At 35.4% G+C, this 20,116-nt stretch overlaps 1 protein-coding gene across 1 annotated transcript; it reads left to right on the top strand.

The window, feature by feature from the left end:
• Window positions 1–3,210: 3,210 nt before the first annotated feature.
• LOC107830412 (transcription termination factor MTEF18, mitochondrial-like) lies at window positions 3,211–4,941 on the top strand. The gene has a single exon (XM_016657957.2). It carries the CDS (start codon window positions 3,315–3,317, stop codon window positions 4,455–4,457), a length of 1,143 nt encoding a protein of 380 aa, XP_016513443.1. The 5' UTR covers window positions 3,211–3,314; the 3' UTR covers window positions 4,458–4,941.
• Window positions 4,942–20,116: the final 15,175 nt, after the last annotated feature.

Here is a 20,116-nt window from a genome sequence, read left to right as displayed (position 1 = left end):
GCATGTATAGTGTCATGCTGTTTTATAAAATTTTATTTAAATCTTGTTGGCAAAATGACACTCAAGGTAAATGTTATAAGTTTTTATCAAAACTTTTGTATTGACAAGAGTATACATATTTGAGTACTAAAGATATATTTTCATGGAAAGTATTCCGTTTGAAAATTGATGAGCATAATAGCACTTGTGGTATCTTTTAAAGATTGATGTTAAATTGCTAAAGGCTTTAACATGTAAAAGGTTGTTTATTTAATTTTGTTTTTCAAATGGTTCGGATTTTTTTAATTAATGTTATGATTTGAAAAAAAAAAATATATCCTTGTTATGAATCTATTTTTGAAGTATCAAATGTTTTGGGAGTTACTTGTGCTCACCTTCGGATATATTGTGTTCGTCGTCATGAAATTAGACGTGCCGGTATAGGCGTAGATGGCCACTTTGTGGTATAAACTATGCCAGAGTGCTCTCCCTCGAGAGGGTACTATTTTGTGTTATTATTAGCATGGCTGAGTCGATTCGTATGGCACTACGACGAGATGACCTAAGCAAGTAGGGTATATTATACTTGCCGCTAGGTACATAACCTAGTTGACTTTCTTATGCCGGTGATGGTATAGTACTCCCGGTGAAAGGTAAGGATGATTTTTTTTATATTTAGGCCTAAGGAGCCGAAAGTGATTTCAATGACTTAAAGCAAATGGAAATGATTTTGCTTGATTTTATCCAAAATTCTTGGGTTGATATAAATGTTTTCAAAGTTTATATTGTGGGTTATATTTAACTTTTATTTGAAATGACAAGTATCATGAATTGATAAAATTGCTTATTGTTTTATATCAAATATTGGTGCATTATATTTATAAAGTTTGTCCCAAGAACTTAAGTTAGAGAGAGTCTATGATACTTATTGAGTACCGTTGTGGTGTACTCAGCCCTTAGGGGGCCCTCTCAAGGGCCCTGCTTATTTTATATATTTCAGGATGAGGTATGATACGTGGCATGCGATCAGGGCTAGGACGACTCTCTTCCTGAGGTATATGGTGAGGCACCACTACTATTTTGTGGTAGCTATCATGTTATTTTCTTAATTTATGCTAGTCGGGTATTATCCCACGTGTTTAATTTTATTCTTTGGTATAGAGGCTACATAGATAGTTGTGAAAAGTTATAGTAACGGGGTTGTACACGACATACATGGAAATATATATTTATTTTACTTAGTCTCATTGTTATTATCATGAAAGGCGTCATGGGTGATTTTGAATTGATAAATATTTTATCATTTAACTTGAAAATGCATATGATTTTCAATGAGCTTTCGCAGTGAAATTGATTTTCATGCATATGATTTGGGTACATCACATGGTTTGGTTCGCTCGGGTCGAATAGTGTGCCGGGTGCCGGTCACGTGGTTTTGGGTGATGACAGTTGCGAGTGCAAAGCTTTAAGGCATGTGTAGTGAAATATTCATTTGCATAGAAATTTAGAGTCACATTGGGGATTAAACAGTCTAGAGATCCTGAGAAATAAAAAATGAGACCTTATGAACGAATGGGTTAAGCGGGTCGTCATTATTTCTTTGGACGTTTTCGTTAAACACCTTGTCTATATTGCTTGAATTTTCATAATTCATGGCAGATTCAATAACAATAATAACAACATGTGCAGCTGGCTACTCTTCACAGTTGCTGATACAAACTGTCGCAACACTCTTTGTTATATATGTCTTCCATAGTAGTCTCCTCTGTTTTTGCATCCTCCAAAGACCTTCCCTGCCCAGTATCCACCCACTTGCAGTCGGGCAAGCCAAAATCATATGGAAGTGAACTAATAGCTCTACCACGACCACGAAAATTTGCAAAAATTTCCCTCTTTGGCAATATATCGAACACCTTAGCCAAACTCCATGTCAAGTTCTTGTCCGTAGCCTTTAAGTGGAAGACTCGGTCCCGTAATTGAGAATGATAGAGGTGAAGATTCAAGCTACGTTACGACAATATAAGCACAGGACACGTCGTCGAGAACCACTATTTTGGGGATTGTATCTCCAACATCAAGAACAGGAAATTGCGAATCCAGATGTGGTTTCACGATATTGGCCACCTTGGTGTTTGTATCGTCCAAAATTGAGTCTAGTGCAGAGGTAATAACTATAACATCTGAGATTTCGGGAGCACCAACGAATTTTGTGGAGTCTAATTGCATTTCGTGCAACACTAACTGCATACGGCAAATAGAATAGAGCATACGAGAGTTATTTTTTTGCATCACATTCACTAAATTATGTATGGTGTCGATAGAAGTATAGATCATGGCATAAGAGTCCAGAGGCGTGGAGTACGAGCAACGAGAGCACCAATGTAGTGGATCCATATTGTATTGACCAGAAAAAAAAATTATAAATCTAAAAGAAACTCTCAAAGTAACAACAACCAAATGAACAACTGAAAAAAGGAAAATGAAAAGACTTTTGTTCACATAACCCTACACTTCTATGAGCATAGTTATAGTAACTATAATTTCTATTGTCCATTAATTCCTTGACACATGTACCTCAACCTGGATCCCAATTGTAGCTCAATAACCTCGTGTTGGGCTATTTCATATTCTGATTCATGCGTAACTCATTCCCAGGCCCAAGTACTTCGTTGTAGTTTACCACGTTTGTAACAAAAAATCACATAATTTAAAAATAACGTAATAATATAAAATTTCTCATAAATTTTAGTAAAATCTTTATTTAAAGAAAGTGGTAAAAATGTTAGGATAGCCAACAAAAGGAACATAACCTCTGCTAATAATGTAAAATTCCTCATTAAAGTAAAAATCTCTACCAATAATGTAAAATTCCTCATTGATACGAGTATTTATAGCCTGTTTGGCAAAGATACAAAAATTAGTTTATTTTGATTTATTTATTTTTCTCAAAAGGACTTTTGGTGAGAAATAGTTTGTGTTTGACTAATTAATTTGAAAAACACTTCTAAGCAGCAATTGGTGTTTGGCCAAATTTTTTAAAACTGGTTCTAAATATATTTTTTTCAAAAGTACTTTTCAAAAAAATATTTTTAAAGAGAATTACTTTTTTTTACTTCTGCTCAAAAACATTATTTTTTCTTCCAAAAGCTTGCTCAAACACGTAAAAAACACTTTCTTTTAAAAAAAGTTTTTAGGAAGGGAGCTAAATAATATATTTTCTTGAACAGTACATTTGCTTCATTTGGCCTCACAAATCTCAACTTTCAATTTCCCCAATTCTTGCAAATCCCTAAATTTTACAGAACAAAATCAAAACTGAGGGGTTATTATCAGAAATGTGCCTTGCTCTGCTGTTTCGACTTAGTGACAATGGCACAAAAAGGCATCTCCTTCCCATAAATTGCACCAAATTTCAGCTCTTTTACTACTCTACAGCTCCAGCAAATGTTACAAACAGCAGCAATTTATTGGTTGATTTGCTAGTTAACTCAGTTGGATTCTCCAAAGAAAAAGCTATTTCTACTAGCACTAAGGTAACTTGCTTGAAACCCGGAAACAATAAGCCTAATTTAGTCCTTAGTTTTTTCAAACAAATTGGTTTACACAAAACCCAGATTAAAACCCTTGTTTCGGCATACCCCGGATTGTTATTTTCTGATGTCGACAATACCCTTAAACCCAAAATTACGGTTCTTCAAAAAGTTGGCTTATCTGGGTCGAATTTAACTAGAGTAATTACAAGAAGTGGCGCTTTGTTTCATACAAGTCTTGATACTTGTATTAGAAATCTTGATTATCTTCGAGAATTATTAGGTAGTGATGTCGATTCCGTAGCTGTGGTTATAAAAAGAGCGCCTTGGTTATTTTCTCGGAATCTCCCTAAAGTAATGCCACCCAATATAGTGTTGTTAGAGAGAGTAGGGTTTTCAAGTATGGATATTAACAAGTTTTTTCTTAATCGTCCGTTGGGTATGGTTCAAAAGACTGAGTGGCTTGAGAGCGTAGTGCGTCGAGTGGAAAAGGATTTTGGCATTCCTAGAGGGTCCCCTATGTTTAAACATGGACTTGAAGCTATTGTAAATTTTGGTGAGTCTACACTAAAGATGAAACTAGAGATTTTCAGGAGTTTTGGATGGTCGGACTCTGATATTCTCACAATGGTGCAAAAGCTTCCTTACTGTTTGACTGCGTCTGAGGCTAAGCTTAGAAATGGATTGAAGTTTTTCATGAATGAACTTGGATATAAGTCTAGTTATATTGCCAGTCACCCTACACTTTTGAAGCTTAGTTTGGAGAAAAGGGTCTTGCCAAGGAACGAAATCTTCAAACTTCTCAAGGAGAAGCGACTTTTAAGGAGGAGGCTATGTCTTTACACTGTCGTGTCATATCCGGAATCAAAGTTTATAGAGAACTGTGTGTTGCCGTTCAGGTATGAGTTGCCTGAGTTGTATGAGTTATATATGAAGAGTAAGGGCTAAGAGAAAATTCTTTTTAGTTGAGATGCTGGCACTAGACCATTGCTTGTTTCTGAGGTTTATCCACTTTTCCGATGATAATGTTTTTTTCATCTTCAAGCTCCAATCAAGAATATTGCTGCTATTCCTTTGTTGATGAGCCATTTATCAGCAAGCTTCCTTAGATTATTTTACTGCATTTCCGACGAGATGATAAGCAACAACATTATATTATAGATAGGCTCTTTCAAATAATGTTAAAACACTCTGCTGCAACACCTTTTTCAAAGCGATGAATCAATTTAAGTAACTCCCTAAAGACATACCTTCATTACTGATTGAACGAGACATCGTACTTTTGGAGTACAGATGCTAAACCCGTTCCGAACTTTGTCATCAGATGTTATGTAGTTCGCTCTTGTAAAGACATAATGCTGTTTCCTTTAGTCAAGATTGAGGTGTATCTTAGCCCTTGTCCAACTTCTTATGGTTCATTGGTTTTAGTACTATTTTTGTTCTGAAGCTTTCTATTTGAATTTTCTTAAATCTTGCGATTGATATTGTGTAAATGTATTCTTCTTCTGTTATTTGCTTCATGTTCCCTTCTCTAAGAGACAGAGATAGTACGTACACAAATGTGATACTGCTCAAAACAGGTAGATTGATCAAGTAGCCTTAAAATTCCTTCTTTATTGTATAATTGGCACATTTTTAACATTCATTCACCAAGGCATCTTATCTTGCCTTTTATTTATGGTTGTAATAGAATCTTTCTTTAACTCATTCATTTTAATTGAAATCTTTTAAATGATACACAAAAAGGCAAGATGCTCATAGAAAATCTGGTGCAATTGTTTGATTTCTAGAGATTCTTCATTTCTTCTGCCTGTAAGGTGAAACTCAAAGGCATAGACGATAGTAGTTCTAATTATGAGGTGACAGCTGCTCGAGTTGCTGAATTCTCTGGTGTTTGCACTTTGCACTGCTACTTCTTCTGTCATTAGACGATGTTTAGCGGTGGCGGATCTAGAGGCTAAGACGCGGGTCCCGGAACCTAGTAGCTTTGGAAAAGTAAAGTCCTAGGAGTAACTTTTTGGGGAAAAATCCAGTGTGCTGGTGTTGGGGAAGGAAGAAAAGTAGGATGGGATGGGGTTAAAAATAATTTAAAAATAAAAAATAAGTGAAAAATAACACGTGACAGAGCATGTAATACAATTAGTTCCGCTTCAATAGGGGAGGCAAGTGGGCCGCGGTTCCGGGTCGGTCCCGGTCCTTAAATAAACGGGCTTAGCGATCCCGGGTTAAGCGGTCTTTTTGTAGGAACCGGCCCGGGATCTGGCCCACGAACTCATGGTCCCAGACTAAATGGGTCGGGCTCGCGCGCTGAGTGGCCCAACGGCTAAGTTGTGATTTTAAAAAAAAATTTAGAAATTAGAGACAAAAAGATGTTAAAACAATATCTAAGGCAATGCCTTGTAAATTTATTATAGAATTGTGATCTAATTTTTTAATTCAAATTTAAAGATAAAAATATTATAAAAAGATATTCAAAGCAATGCCTTGTGTCACACCTCCTTTTTCCCGAGAGATAGGGAGTTTTTCCAATTTAAGTAACATTATTCGAAATGAGATTATTTATTTGATTAGAGTCGCCACTTGGAATATTTGTTATGGTGTCCCAAGTCACCGATTTATTTTAAAATCCCAAATCGAGGAAATTGACTCTTATTTATGGTCTGCGAACACAGAAGATCATGTAAGGAATTCTGCTAACTCGGGAGAAGGTGTTAGGCATTCCCGGATTTCGTGGTTTTAGCACGGTCGCTTCAATCATATCTAGTTTAATTGTTAATTACGTGTTTAAGAACCTATGTGTGTTTTCTCTTTTACCACTTTTAAATTATGACGTTATGGGTTTATCTTTGAAACGGATCATGTGTGCATGAATCCATTTTATTTGGGGCGCTAAAACGTGTACACGATTAATCAAGTTTTATTATACTTAAGAAGGATTGTTTGGCCAAAGTCGCGTGCACGCGTACCTTGATTTATTTTGGGAATCATAATTATTTCACGCGAACGTGTACACAATCACAATAGTAAATTAAAAACCCGCCTAAGTATTCTACGAATGTTTCATGAGTTGATTATTTTCCTAAGATTTTAGATTATTGGGAAAGTCCAAGAATTATGGAATTGTTGATGGAAAATGTAGTAAATTAGTTATGGAAAGGCGGGCTAGCTTATTCAATTATTTAAGGAAAAGGGCTAGAATTGTTATACTGTGTCGGATGAAGTTCAGCTTTTTGAGGCCCAAATTCTTCTCTTTCATTATAGTCCAAAACTAAACTATCATATGTCAACCAATCCCAACTAATTGCCAAATCTTCACAGCCCAAGACACATCTACAAACAAATCACATGGTCTAATTTATTAACTAATTAACCAAATATAAACTCTAAAATTTAATCAGCAAAACAATCAAAACTCATGGCAAATCAGGATATGAACCAATGAAAATTCTTCAACAAATACCACAAGCAAACACATAAACAGAGATTCGTGAACAAACATAATGAAAAGATCGACCAAAAAATATAAATCGAAAGAGGCAAGAACGGACCTCAATCAGCCGCATTTTTCATTTAAAATGGGAGCTCTCAAATCCAAGTACATTGAAGAGATTCGACTTAATACTTCGGCTAGAGATATGAACCAAGATCGAAGGCTTCTAAAGGCGATATCGCCGGAACCTCGAACGGCGAACTCGAACATCACCTCACTTTAACGATGGTTTCGGAACTGATTTTGAAGTTCTTTTCGAGCTATTTCGCAGCTGGTTTTGATGCTCCTTTTTTGCTGGATTTTTCGAAAGAAAGAGGAAGAAAGAATGACACGAGTAAAAATTCCCCTAGCGTAGAAAAAGAAAAAAAAAATATTCTCTCATTTCCCTCCTCTCTTTTTCTCTCTTTTCTCTCTCCCCATCCTTTCTCCTCACATTTCTCTTCTATTTATAGAAAAAAAATCGGAATTTTTTCAGATTTTTTATTTTATTATTTTATTATTTTTTAATTAAAAAATAATTCCCACTTCCCATTTTTCTTCTTTTTTTAAACAAATAAATTCTCCACTTTCCTTTTACTTTTCTTTTTTTTAATTTTCACTTATTTTACTTTTCTTTTTTTTAATTTCCACTTATTTTACTTTTCTTTTTTTAATTTTCACTTATTTTACTTTCTTTATTTTTATTTTCACTTTCTTTTACTTTTCTTTTTAAATTCCAATTTTCTTTTTCTTTTCATTTTTAAAATTTTCACTTTCTTTTACTTTTATTTTTTTTTAATTTTCCACTTTCTTTTACTTTTTTATTAAATAATTTTTACCTACTTTTACTTTTATTTTTTATTCCATACTTTTAATTTTTTTATTATTTTATTCCCATCCGAAAATCAAAAAAAATATTTAATTTTTTTGGTTTTTTTAATTTATTTTATTTTAAAATAAAGATAAAAAATAAAAATAATACTAATAGTAATAATTTGACCTTTTAAATTATTTTTAATTCTTACCCTATATAAAAAAAATATAACAAAGCTAAAAAAATATATATTAAATTTCTAAAAATATTTACATAGTAGAAGGTGGTAAAAATTCAAATATAGTCAAAAAGTAGGTGCTCAGAACTACCCCTCTTTGCTTAGAAACATGAAGAGTTTTCAGGCAAAGATTAGGTGAGCCATGTGACTATTTTTTGACCAAACCATTATTCAAAAGGAAAAGAAATAAAAGATAGGGTGCAACCGAGTCCTGATTTTGGACAGTCTACATATCCCGGGTTATAGAAAAATTAGGTCACGTGTAGTTCAAGGAGAATGGTGAAATGATGAGTTGAGGAGTCTAGTGAGGTTCCGTCGAGGCTCCGGTCTGCGGTCCTGCTATTATAAAAAAGAAACTAAATAAGCCTATCAGCTACGAGTTACAAGATTCCTATATATGAGTCTTTTGAAACTTGATCTTGAGTCTTGACTGGTTCTTCATGCAGACTCTGATCTAAACCTTGATGCTTGCTAGCTGTAGGTGCTAGTTCATTGTTCTATACAACAACAACAACAACCCAGTATAATCCCACTAGTAGGGTCTGGGGAGGGTAGTGTGTACGCAGACCTTACCCCTACCCTGGGGTAGAGAGGCTGTTTCCAATAGACCCTCGGCATCCTTCCCTCCAAGAACTCCCCACCTTACTCTTGGGGTGACTCGAACTCACAACCTCTTGGTTGGAAGTGGAGGGTGCTTACCATCAGAGCAACCCGGAAACTATGAGCTGGATCCCCCTAGGCGAAATGGTTCTACCTGGGTTAAGCTACGAAAAACAACTTGGGCGAAGAGTACTTCTACCCGGAACTATGAGCTGGATCCCCCTAGGCGAAAAGGTTCTACCTGGGTTAAGCTACGAAAAACAGTCTGGGCGAAGAGTATTTCTACCCGGAAACTATGAGCTAGATCCCCCTAGGAGAAAAAGTTCTACCTGGGTTAAGCTACGAAAAACAACTTGGGCGAAGAGTACTTCTACCCGGAACTATAAGCTGGATCCCCCTAGGCGAAAAGGTTCTACCTGGGTTAAGCTACGAAAAATAGCCTGGGCGAAGAGTATTTCTACCCGGAAACTATGAGTTGGATCCCCCTAGGAGAAAAGGCTCTACCTGGGTTAAGCTACGAAAAATAGCCTGGTCGAAGCATACTTATACCCGAAACTATGAGCTGGATCCTCCTAGGCGAATAGGTTCTACCTGGGTTAAGCTACGGAAATAATCTGTAATAGTGATGCATACTGAAAATTAAAAAAATAGAGATTTTGCGAAACTCACCTTTGGTGACATTCGTCCTTTAGGAATCGCCATTTTGCACTGCTTTGTTCCTGCTGCAAATAAAGAAAAATTATGAGTTTTAAAAGTGGTGGTCGGTTTGTGGCCTTGATGTCTTTGGCAGCTTGGCTTTATGCCCATCTTCTTTTGATGATGATTTCAACCTGCCACTAGATATTTCATGAATACCACTTTCATTTCTGGCCCCGGAGAGCCTTTGACTTTTCAAACTTTTATATGACGGTTGGTCGCGTAGGACTTAATCTTTTCAACTTTATTTTGCCTTTGTGGCATTTCACTTTCGACTTCATCCTCCAAAACTTTTAATTTCAGAGCATTAGGGAACCTTTGGCTTTTCAAACTTTGCCAAAACGGTTAGCCACTTGGTACTTAACCTATTCAACTTCATTTTGCCTTGTAGGCACTTTCAATTTGATTTCCTCCTTTCGAGAGTTTTTGATTTCAAAGCATCAGCCACTATGGCCAATTGGGGTTGACTTGATGCCCCTGCCAAGATTGGGTGCCTCTTAAATATTAGCTTGTATCAAATGAAAGCCCTGTAAATCAGTCTTGCTATTTTCTTTGCCTTAGTTTTGGAACAGAGTTAGACCGAAAGGGATTCAAAAACAACAAACAATAAAATGGACAATGAATTTAGACAAGAGATGTCCCTTTCGGGGGAAGGAAAGAAGGACTTATCTGGAGTATATACGGACTTCAATGAACATGACATACCTTTTGGATTGGATGCCCGATTTGTGTCCACTGTACGACTCTCAGAAATTCATCACAACTTTTGCCTTGAAACCGAGAAACCTTGCCTAGGACTGTGTCAATGCCAATAGGTATGAGGATCCTCTTTTCGATCAGTGGCGCCCTTTGCGGGTTTTCACCAACTAACCTCTCTCATTTCTCTTCTCGCCATCGCCTTATAGTGCTCTTTGCGAGTTTTCACTAACAAGATTCTCATTTTAGTTTCTTTACTCACCATCGCCTTGCAGTACCCGTGAGGGTTTTCATCAATAAGACTCTCTCATTTTTTTGTATCAGATCCAAGTAACTGTATCCTCTGATTCTTGAACATTCTCGTTGATTGATCGGAATGACTTGAAAAGGATTTGGGTAAAAAGGATTTGTATTGAATTACAATTTTGGAACCTTTCAAGCGAAACCATCGTCGAACCATTGTAACATCTGCCCCGGTTTTAACTTTTGAGGGAATGTGGATTTTTGTTTTGGTGTGACTGAACCCCAGAGAGAGGCTGCATACGTATCCTTTCGGAATCAAGTCAAACGTAGTTCAATAAACTTTATTTTTGATTTTCTTTTATTTTGATTTTTCTTCTGTTTTGTTTTCTTTTCTCTTTCTTTTTCCTTTCCTTTTTCCTTATTTTTTCATTTTTCATTTTATTTTCTTTTTGTCTTTTCTTTTTTTTCTTTTTTGTTTCAATAACACATTCAGGTTCCAAAGAGGGTAATCAAAGGAAGGTAACCAGCTCAAAGGGTTGGCAAAAGGATCAATGGTGTTAGGGTAACGAGAATAAAAGCCTTCTTCATCCCAACTGGAGAACATTAATGCTATATAGAGGATCAAACATAGTACCTTTTGACTGCATCTGCGTTAATAGTTATTTGAGGGATATTTCCTTCGATGTTTCCCAAGTACAATACTCTCTTTTGGCAGTATTCTCGTTACAATGTATGGACCTTTGAGATTTTCGATTCTTTATTTTATTTTCTTAAAATTATCTTCATTGCATTCTGATTTTTAATTCATTATTTCAAAGTATGACAGCGTTTTAGGATTTGGGCCTGAAGTCCGCAGGCATGTCATGTCATCAAAATCTGCATTTAACAGAACTGAAAAGAGAATAAGAAAAGTGACAAGACTAAGAAAGGAGACATTCCTAGACAATGAAATATTAATTTTATTTGATTTTATTTATTTATTATTTAAAAAAAAAAATATAGAAGGGTTTACATCGGAAAGTAAGACAACAAAGTTAAACATCCGGATCACACCCCGAAATAATCCGAACGCGGAAAGGATAGCAAGACCGGCTAACGAGACTCCCGTCTCATAGGGAACTTTCAGGTTTGGCGACCTTTTTTGGCTTTTCTTCTGTCTCGGCAATGGCTGCAATGGCCTTCAGTGCCGGACCAAATTTGTCATTTTCACAAATCATTCCGACTACTGGCCCAGTGTTGTGAGCAGGCAAGGGATTGTTTGTCACATCATGAGCCTCCTCATCCTGAAGAACTATTGCCTTGACCTTGATGAGGTCTTCCACTACTCTTTTGAGAGTCCAATAATTTTCAGTATCATGTCCCACTACTCTGGAGTGATATTCACATCTAGCATCAGCTCGGTGCGAGGAGGACTCAGGGTTTGGCCGGTTCGGGGCCACTGGCTGTAGCAGACCTAGCCTGACTAGCTTTTGGAACAAGCTAGAGTATGATTCACCAATAGAGGTGAACTGATTCCTTCTACGGGGCTCTCTTGGGCGAGGATTGTATTGGGGAACATTTGGTTGGGGAATATATGGAGCTTGATGGTGACGGGCATTTCTGGGAGGTAGAGCTCGATTTTGTGTATAATGTTGTGGCCGCGTGTAAGATTGCGCGTTCATCACCGCATATGGATGCGGTGCCACGACATAAGAAGCATCTTGATGGGGATAATAGTGTTGTGGGACCTCAGGAAGCATATATAATTGGTTAAATGCCATGCGGGGCCCCTTCGAGCTGGAAGCCATCATGACTCTCTATTCTCTCCCGTTTCTGTTCATCAAAGCCCCCGAACTATTCTGAACGGACTGTGATGCGGCCTTAAAAGCAGCTTGACTCAAGATTCGATCCGTTTTCAAACCATTTTCGACCATCTCCCCAATTTTGATCGCCTCAGCGAATGGTCTACTCATAGCAGACATCATATTCTGGAAATAATCAGGCTCTTGAGCCTCTAGAAAAATAGTGATCAACTCATGATTATCCATGGGTGGCTTAACTCTAGCCGCTTGCTCTCTTCACTTGATGGCATACTCCCTAAAGCTTTCCGTCAGCTTTTTCTTCATATTTGACATGGAATTGCGATCTGGTGCAATATCAATGTTATACTGGAATTGTTTGACGAAGGCTTAGGCCATGTCGGCCCAGATATGCCAGTGAGAGATATCTTGGTCAATGAACCATTCAGAGGCTACCCCCCCCCCAAGACTTTCCCCAAAATAAGCCATCAACAATTCTTCTTTTCCACATGCACCCTTAGCTGGTTGCAATACCTTTTCAAGTGGGTGATAGGGTTGCCGTGTTAATCATACTTCTCAATTTTTGGTGTCTTGAACCCTGGTGGCAAATGGATGTGAGGGAACATGCATAGATCACTGAACGAAACACTTTTGTGACCACCTAGTCCTTGTATGTTCTTTATGTTTTGTTCAAGATTTTTCATTTTCTTGTCCATCTCATCTGGCTCAACTGTCTTGGTAGACTTTTCATTTTCTACTGGTGACTCGTACTGAGGAGCCTGATTGTATGGAGCCGAGACCCTGGAAGCCATATTTTGAGAGTTGTATTGGCTATCATAAGCCTGAGGTGGTGGCTCATTGTTTGGCCTCATCACAGGAGGTGGCGGCGGGATTGTATATACCGGTGCGCCAGACACAACGAGAGGGGTGTTCCTCACCGATGCGACTGAAGGTCGCATATTAGAGGTACCATGGGCAGCATGGAGGCTGTAGTTTGGCACATACCCTGGTGGTAGAATGTGATCGCTCACTGCATGGAGCGGTGGTTGAGTAGCACCAGGTACGGTGAAAGTTCCCTCCGAGGGACCCTGGGGTGGAGGCTCACCGGAAACCCAAGCTTGATATACATCAGACAGTTATTGTCTTAATTTTCTTATTTCCTCTTATTCTTGCTCAACTGACGGACCCTGGGGATTGTCACTGAGCAACTCGATTTCATCACCTTTATCCATTACTACAGTTCCCTTTGATCTGGTGAAGTAATGATGTGTTGCCAGTTTTACCACAAACCAACCACCTTAAACTTACTCTATAAGTGACAACAAACGTGTTAGGGTTATGCATTTTATAGATATAAATCACACGTAATATGCCACGCTCTTAACATTATCACCATTCTTTTTCTTTTCCCTCACACCTCATTTTGATCCCTCATCTTAGAATCGTTGAAAAATATTTTGATCGAACCTTTTGTGGGTTGCCTACGTATCATGTCGCCGCATGAATCAGATCATTACGTAGTTCAGGGAGATCGGGAATAGACTGACCCATTTTTTTTTTTATATATAAAGACTTTTAAATATTATTTTTTTATTTTTTTTTAAAAAGAAGGAAATCTAAAGAAGGAAAAAAATATTTTGAATTTTGATTTGAAATTTTTTGTTCTTTATTTTTCGAATGAAATACTTCGAAAAAGAAGGAAAATATTTTTGGATATATATTTTTTTTTTTGGATTTTCTAAGGAAAGAATTCTAAAGAGGGAATGAAGGAAAGAGATTTTTTTTTTTTTGAAAATTGGGGCCGGAACCAATGAGGTTTGCCTACGTATCTCACATTCGGTGAGAATCAGACCCACGTAGTTCGGTCAATATTTCATGAATGGGATGACACTTTTATTTTTGGGAAAAATTCAATCTTATTCTGTAATAAGTGTTTTGGGGTAAAATTTTGATAGGGTTTTTGGATTTTTAAATACCGAGATTTTTTAAAAACTAAGTAAATTTTCTCTCTCCTATTTTCTTCCTTCTGGTTTTCTCTCAATTCTTATTTTTATGTTTTAGAAGCCGGTCAACATGCACAAACTGAATCTAACATCATGTACATGTATCACATAAGATGCATCAGGATGGTCTTGTAATTATCGGGTACACCTGTCCTAGACGGACCCAACCCTTGTATTGAGTCCCCAAAGTCAAATGCACGTGATGAAAATAAATATTCCTACTAGGTTTAAAATTCTGGGGGGGGGGGAGGGAGGGGGATGTTTTAGACCTCACTTACCCAAGCGGACAGCTCGAGCCGAGGTGGAGGCAACGTACCGGGAGCACGAAAGTCTACCCGGCCTAGTTACTGATCCAGCCTCATTTTATTTGGTGACCTCTAACAGAAAAGTGGGTCACACGCACGTATGCACCATAAATTTAGAAGACTTAGAAGGGAGGTGTAAGAAGGAGAAGTTCTGGGTTCTTATCCCCAACAGAGTCGTCATAGTTGTCACATCTCCTTTTTTCCGAGGGATAGGGAGTTTTTTCAATTTAAGTAACATTATTCGAAATGAGATTATTTATTTGATTAGAGTCGCCACTTGGAATATTTGTTATGGTGTCCCAAGTCGCTGATTTATTTTAAAATCCCAAATTGAGAAAATTGACTCTTATTTATGGTTTGCGAACACAAAAGACTAGGTAATGAATTTTGTTAACTTGGGAGAAGGTGTTAGGAATTTCCGAATTCTGTTGTTTTAGCACGGTTGCTTCAATCATATCTGGTTTAATTGTTAATTACGTGTTTAAGAACCTACGTGCGTTTTCTCTTTTACCGCTTTTAAATTATGACGTTATGGATTTATCTTTGAAAACGGATCATGTGTGCATGAATCCATTTTATTTGGGGCGCTAAAATCATGTCACGCATACGTGTACACGATTAATCAAGTTTTATTATACTTAAGGATTGTTTGGCCAAAGTCGCGTGAACGCGTACCTTGATTTATTTTGGGAATCATAATTATTTCACGCGAACGTGTACACAATCACAATAGTAAATTAAAAACTCGCCTAAGTATTCTACGAATGTTTCATGAGTTGATTATTTTTCTAAGATTTTAGATTATTGGGAAAGTCCAAGAATTATGGAATTGTTGATGGAAAATATAGTAAATTGGTTATGGAAAGGCGGGCTGGCTTATTCAATTATTTAAGGAAAAGGGCTAGAATTGTTATACTGTGTCGGATGAAGTTCAGCTTTTTGAGGCCCAAATTCTTCTCTTTCATTATAGTCCAAAACTAAACTATCATATGTCAACCAATTCCAACTAATTGCCAAATCTTCACTGTCCAAGACACATCTACAAACAAATCACATGGCCTAATTTATTAACTAATTAACCAAATATAAACTCTAAAATTTAATCAGCAAAACAATCAAAACTCATGGCAAATCAGGATATGAACCAATGAAAATTCTTCAACAAATACCACAAGCAAACACATAAACAGAGATTCGTGAACAAACATAATGAAAAGATCGACCAAAAAATATAAATCGAAAGAGGCAAGAACGGACCTCAATCAGCCGCAATTTTCATTTAAAATGGGAGCTCTCAATTACAAGTACAATGAAGAGATTCGACTTAATACTTCTGCTAGAGATCTGAACCAAGATCGAAGGATTCTAAAGGCGATATCGCCGGAACCTCGAACCGGCGAACTCGAACATCACCTCATTTTAACGATAGTTTCGGGACTGATTTTGAAGTTCTTTTCGAGCTATTTCGCAGCTGGTTTTGCTGCTCCTTTTTTACTGGATTTTTCGAAAGAAAGAGGAAGAAAGAATGACACGAGTAGAAATTCTCTTAGCGTAGAAAAAGAGAAAAAAAAATATTCTCTCAATTCCCTCCTCTCTTTTCTTCTATCTTTCTCCTTACATTTCTCTTCTATTTATAGAAAAAAAATCGAATTTTTTTCAGTTTTTTATTTTATTATTTTGTAATTAAAAAGCAATTCCCACTTCCCATTTTTCTTCTTTTTTTAAACAAATAAATTCCCCACTTTCCTTTACTTTTATTTTTTAATTTTTCCACTTTTTTTACTTTTCTTTTTTTCTTTTTATTTTTCACTTATTTTACTTTTCTTTTTTTTATTTCCACTTATTTTACTTTTTTTTTAATTTTCACTTATTTTACTTTTTTTTTTTAAATTTTCAATTTCTTTTACTTTTCTTTTTTAATTCCAAATTTCTTTTTCTTTTCATTTTTAAAATTTCCACATTCTTTTACTTCTTTTTTTTTAATTTTTCACTTTTTTTTACTTTTTTATTAAACAATTTTCACCTACTTTTACTTTTACTTTTTTATTCCATACTTTTAATTTTTCTATTATTTTATTTCCATCAGGAAATCTTTTTAAAAAAAATAATTTTTTCGGTTTTTTTAAATTTATTTTATTTTAAAATAAATATAAAAAATAAAAATAATACTAATAGTAATAATTTGACCTTTTAAATTATTTTTAATTCTTACCCTATATAAAAAAAAATATAACAAAGCTAAAAAAATATATATTAAATTTCTAAAAATATTTACATAGTAGAAGGTTATAAAAATTCAAATATAGTCAAAACTTAGGTGCTCACACCTTGTAATTTTATTATAGCAATAAAAAATATGGCAATATCTTTCTTAGTCTTCCTCTCCCTATGGAATGAGCACAACAAGGTGCTAATACCACCATTGAGAAAAAAAAGAAACTAATTAAGATGTGCCAAAATACAAGTTACATAATACATACTAATTTTTGTTCATACAAGTTACATGCTATCTCTTAGTTGTGAAAAATTATTACTACTAGAGCCAAAAGAACCCCTAAAACCCGCCCAAGCACTAAGTGCTCTTACTCCCGCAATTCTTTTAAATAATTGAGAATCAGAAGAAGGAGGAGTTGGAACATTTGGTCTAGCATGATTTAATTCAACTTGATAAGCATATAAATAGTTTGAGCATTTATTCTAATTGAGGCTATTGCTTCCGGAAGTTTAGGCAACTCATCATCTTTCAAGTGCTAAACCATTATAAACAGTTTCATACCAAAATTGAGGACCTCCTAATTTCATACAAGGATTTAACAAAGTAGCAACACCATAAATAAGAGGAATAGGGAAAACATATTTTTTTAAACTTTTTTCTCATAGAATCAATAGCAAGCTTATAAATTTCCCCACCCTTTGAAAAATGAGCAAATAAATTTGCAAGCTCTGTAATATAAACTAAACAGTTAGAAATAGTAGGATAATATTGCCTAAAAAATTCATTTGTAGCAATATGATTTTTTTTTTTTTAAGAACCAACAAGTATTTTAACATTAGCCTAATCCCCATTCATAAAGTGCTCGTCATCATCACTTACATGTGCATTAAATGTTAACTTTACGGGGTTTCTATATTCATATGCAACAACCAAACTTTCATACATGTAATTTCATCTAGTTGGCCAAGGTTTATGAACCTTTCTTTCTCTTAGGCAACATTCATCGCATCTTTTAAAATATTCTCTAAGTCTACTTCTACGGTTTGAATGAAAAAGCTAGTTAAGAGCCATTTTAACCTTTTCAATTTGAATATTTAAAATTCTCATATCATCACCCGCAATTAAATGGTAAATATAACAAATATATCTCACATGAAAAATATTACTAAATGCAGGATTTAGCGTAGTGGTAAGCAAGTCTATAGCATTTGTGTTATTAGTAGCATTATCCATTGAAACCGATATTATTTTATCACTAATGCAAAAATATCTGCAAATATCCGTAACTGTGTTAGCAATAAACTGTCATGTCTGACGTGAAGCAATTATTTTATAAGCAATTATGCGCTTTTGAATTATCCAATCCTCATCAACCCAATGACATATAATAGTAAGGTAATCACAGTCGTTGTTACTTCTACCAATATCAGTTGTAATAGTAACACGACAATTTATATGAGTAAATAAATAACGAAAATATTGTTCATACTCATGCTTATATTTATAAAATATAGCTTTATAAGTTTGTATGAGTAAAACCTTTATAAGTATGATTAAAATATTTTCTAATATAATGCACAAACGCAGAGTCAAAAGAAAAGCTATAGGGTAAGCACATAACAGTTACCATTTTTGCCAATTTTTCCCGATCTTTTTTTAGATCATAATATAAAATACCATCAGTAGCAGTGTTAATTCCCGTTTGAAATTGATTTGAACCGGTACTAGGGTCAACCTGACTAGGACTAGGTACACTTTTTTCCTCGGTCAAAGCTTTCAGACGTTAAGCAATAGTAGCAAGTATAGAAGAATATTAGAGAGAGATTGTGATAGATTGATATTGATTTTGTAAGAAAATGAAAGAATTAGGGTATTTATAGTTGAAAATAAGGAAAAAATATAATTATAAAAAGTTTGGGGTTAAAACTAAGTTGGGAGGGTTAAATGGCTATTTTTTAAATAGCCAACGACTATTTTTAAAAGCCCAACAGCTCTTTTTTAAAATAGCCAAACGACTAATTTTTTTTTTAAAAAATATCTGTTGGGCCCGCCAAGGGTCCGGTCCTAATGGTTCCTAGGCAAGAACCGGCCCACGAGACCGGCCCAAGTCCACCTCTAGCGGTCCTACCAGTCCCACTTGCCACCCTTGCGCCTCAAGCAAGAATAGAGGTGAACCTTTAAAGTTGAACTGCGTAATTGAATTTCCTAGTAAAGTTTAGGGTGCTTTCTTGAAATACTACAAGTATGATATGTGAAAGTAAAATGATTATTTATTGTATTTGTTTGCCATTAAACTGAAGCCATATGCTTTCACGTTAAGGTAGGTTGTATACATTATATTCTTGGAGTGAAGCTCTTTTCCGGATCCTACGTAAATATGTAATGCTTTATGTACCGAGCTGCTATTTATACTTTCATATTTTGTTAGTAGTTTTTAGAGATGATGAGCTTTGATGTAATGTCAAAATTGCCTTTTAACACGAGGAATAATATAGATGATAAAGATATTCATGGCTAAAATATTTTCAAATGTCAAATAGGTAATTCCATGAGAAACATGTCTCCAAATTTGGATCAATTTCTTTCATGTTCTTAGCATTTTCAAACATAGAAATAACACTAGGTAACCACTCTAAAGGATTGCTATTTAGGAATTAGCAAGTGCATCTTGAATTTCAGTTTTTCAATTCAATTTTTCAGGACAAAAATGTCCTGAGATGTCCTAAAATTAAGATTTTTTGTTTAAAATTTCAGGACAAATTAAATACTGACTAATCTCTAAATAATATTCATGAGAATGACTATCTGTGTACTTGCCCTTTTCAAATGGTCACAATGTTAGACGTTGGAATTTATCCTTATTTCTACGTGATTGTTTTTAAGGATGGAGTTGCTCTCCTTGTAATTCAACTTATTCGAGTGACTTCATTGCCAAACTCCCAAGTAGCAAGGAGGTTCATGAGCGGTAACAACTTGACGGTAACACAGTATGTACAAAAAATCAAATGAATATAAGATATGTAACTTTCATACATATATTTATCACTTAATTATAATTAATAATATTTATTTCATTTTAATTTTTAACTATTAAAGTTAAATTGCTTAGTTTGATGTAACCACTAGGTATGAATATATGATTTTCTAAATTTTACCCCAGAATAAGACGCCAAGGTAGTAACCGGTTATTTTATCCAAGTGGATGTTCACAACATAAAACTCTCTAGTCTTATTATTATTTTTTGTTAACATGGAACATGCAACCGCCACTCTTTGGGTACACATAGGATAAACTTCGCTCGTATATAATAACTTGCCAACCACACGGAAAAGTAAATCGCATTAGACAAACTCTGTACGGCGACATTGACCTAGGAGGTATGCAAGTGAGTTTTGAACCCACACATTACATTTGGGAAGGCCTGCTCAACTAACTCGGCGGGTAACTAGTCTTATTTTTATCACTTGAAAATAATTCAAAATAAATTTTAATTAACCCAAAAATCAAGTTAATGCGTCTAGGAATTCACACCGCCAAGCTAATGTGCCT

Source organism: Nicotiana tabacum, chromosome 4, assembly GCF_000715075.1.
Source record: "Nicotiana tabacum cultivar K326 chromosome 4, ASM71507v2, whole genome shotgun sequence".
Lineage (NCBI taxonomy): Eukaryota > Viridiplantae > Streptophyta > Magnoliopsida > Solanales > Solanaceae > Nicotiana > Nicotiana tabacum.
The sequence above is the reverse complement of the archived record's forward strand: the minus strand, read 5'-3'. Positions and strand labels throughout refer to the sequence as shown.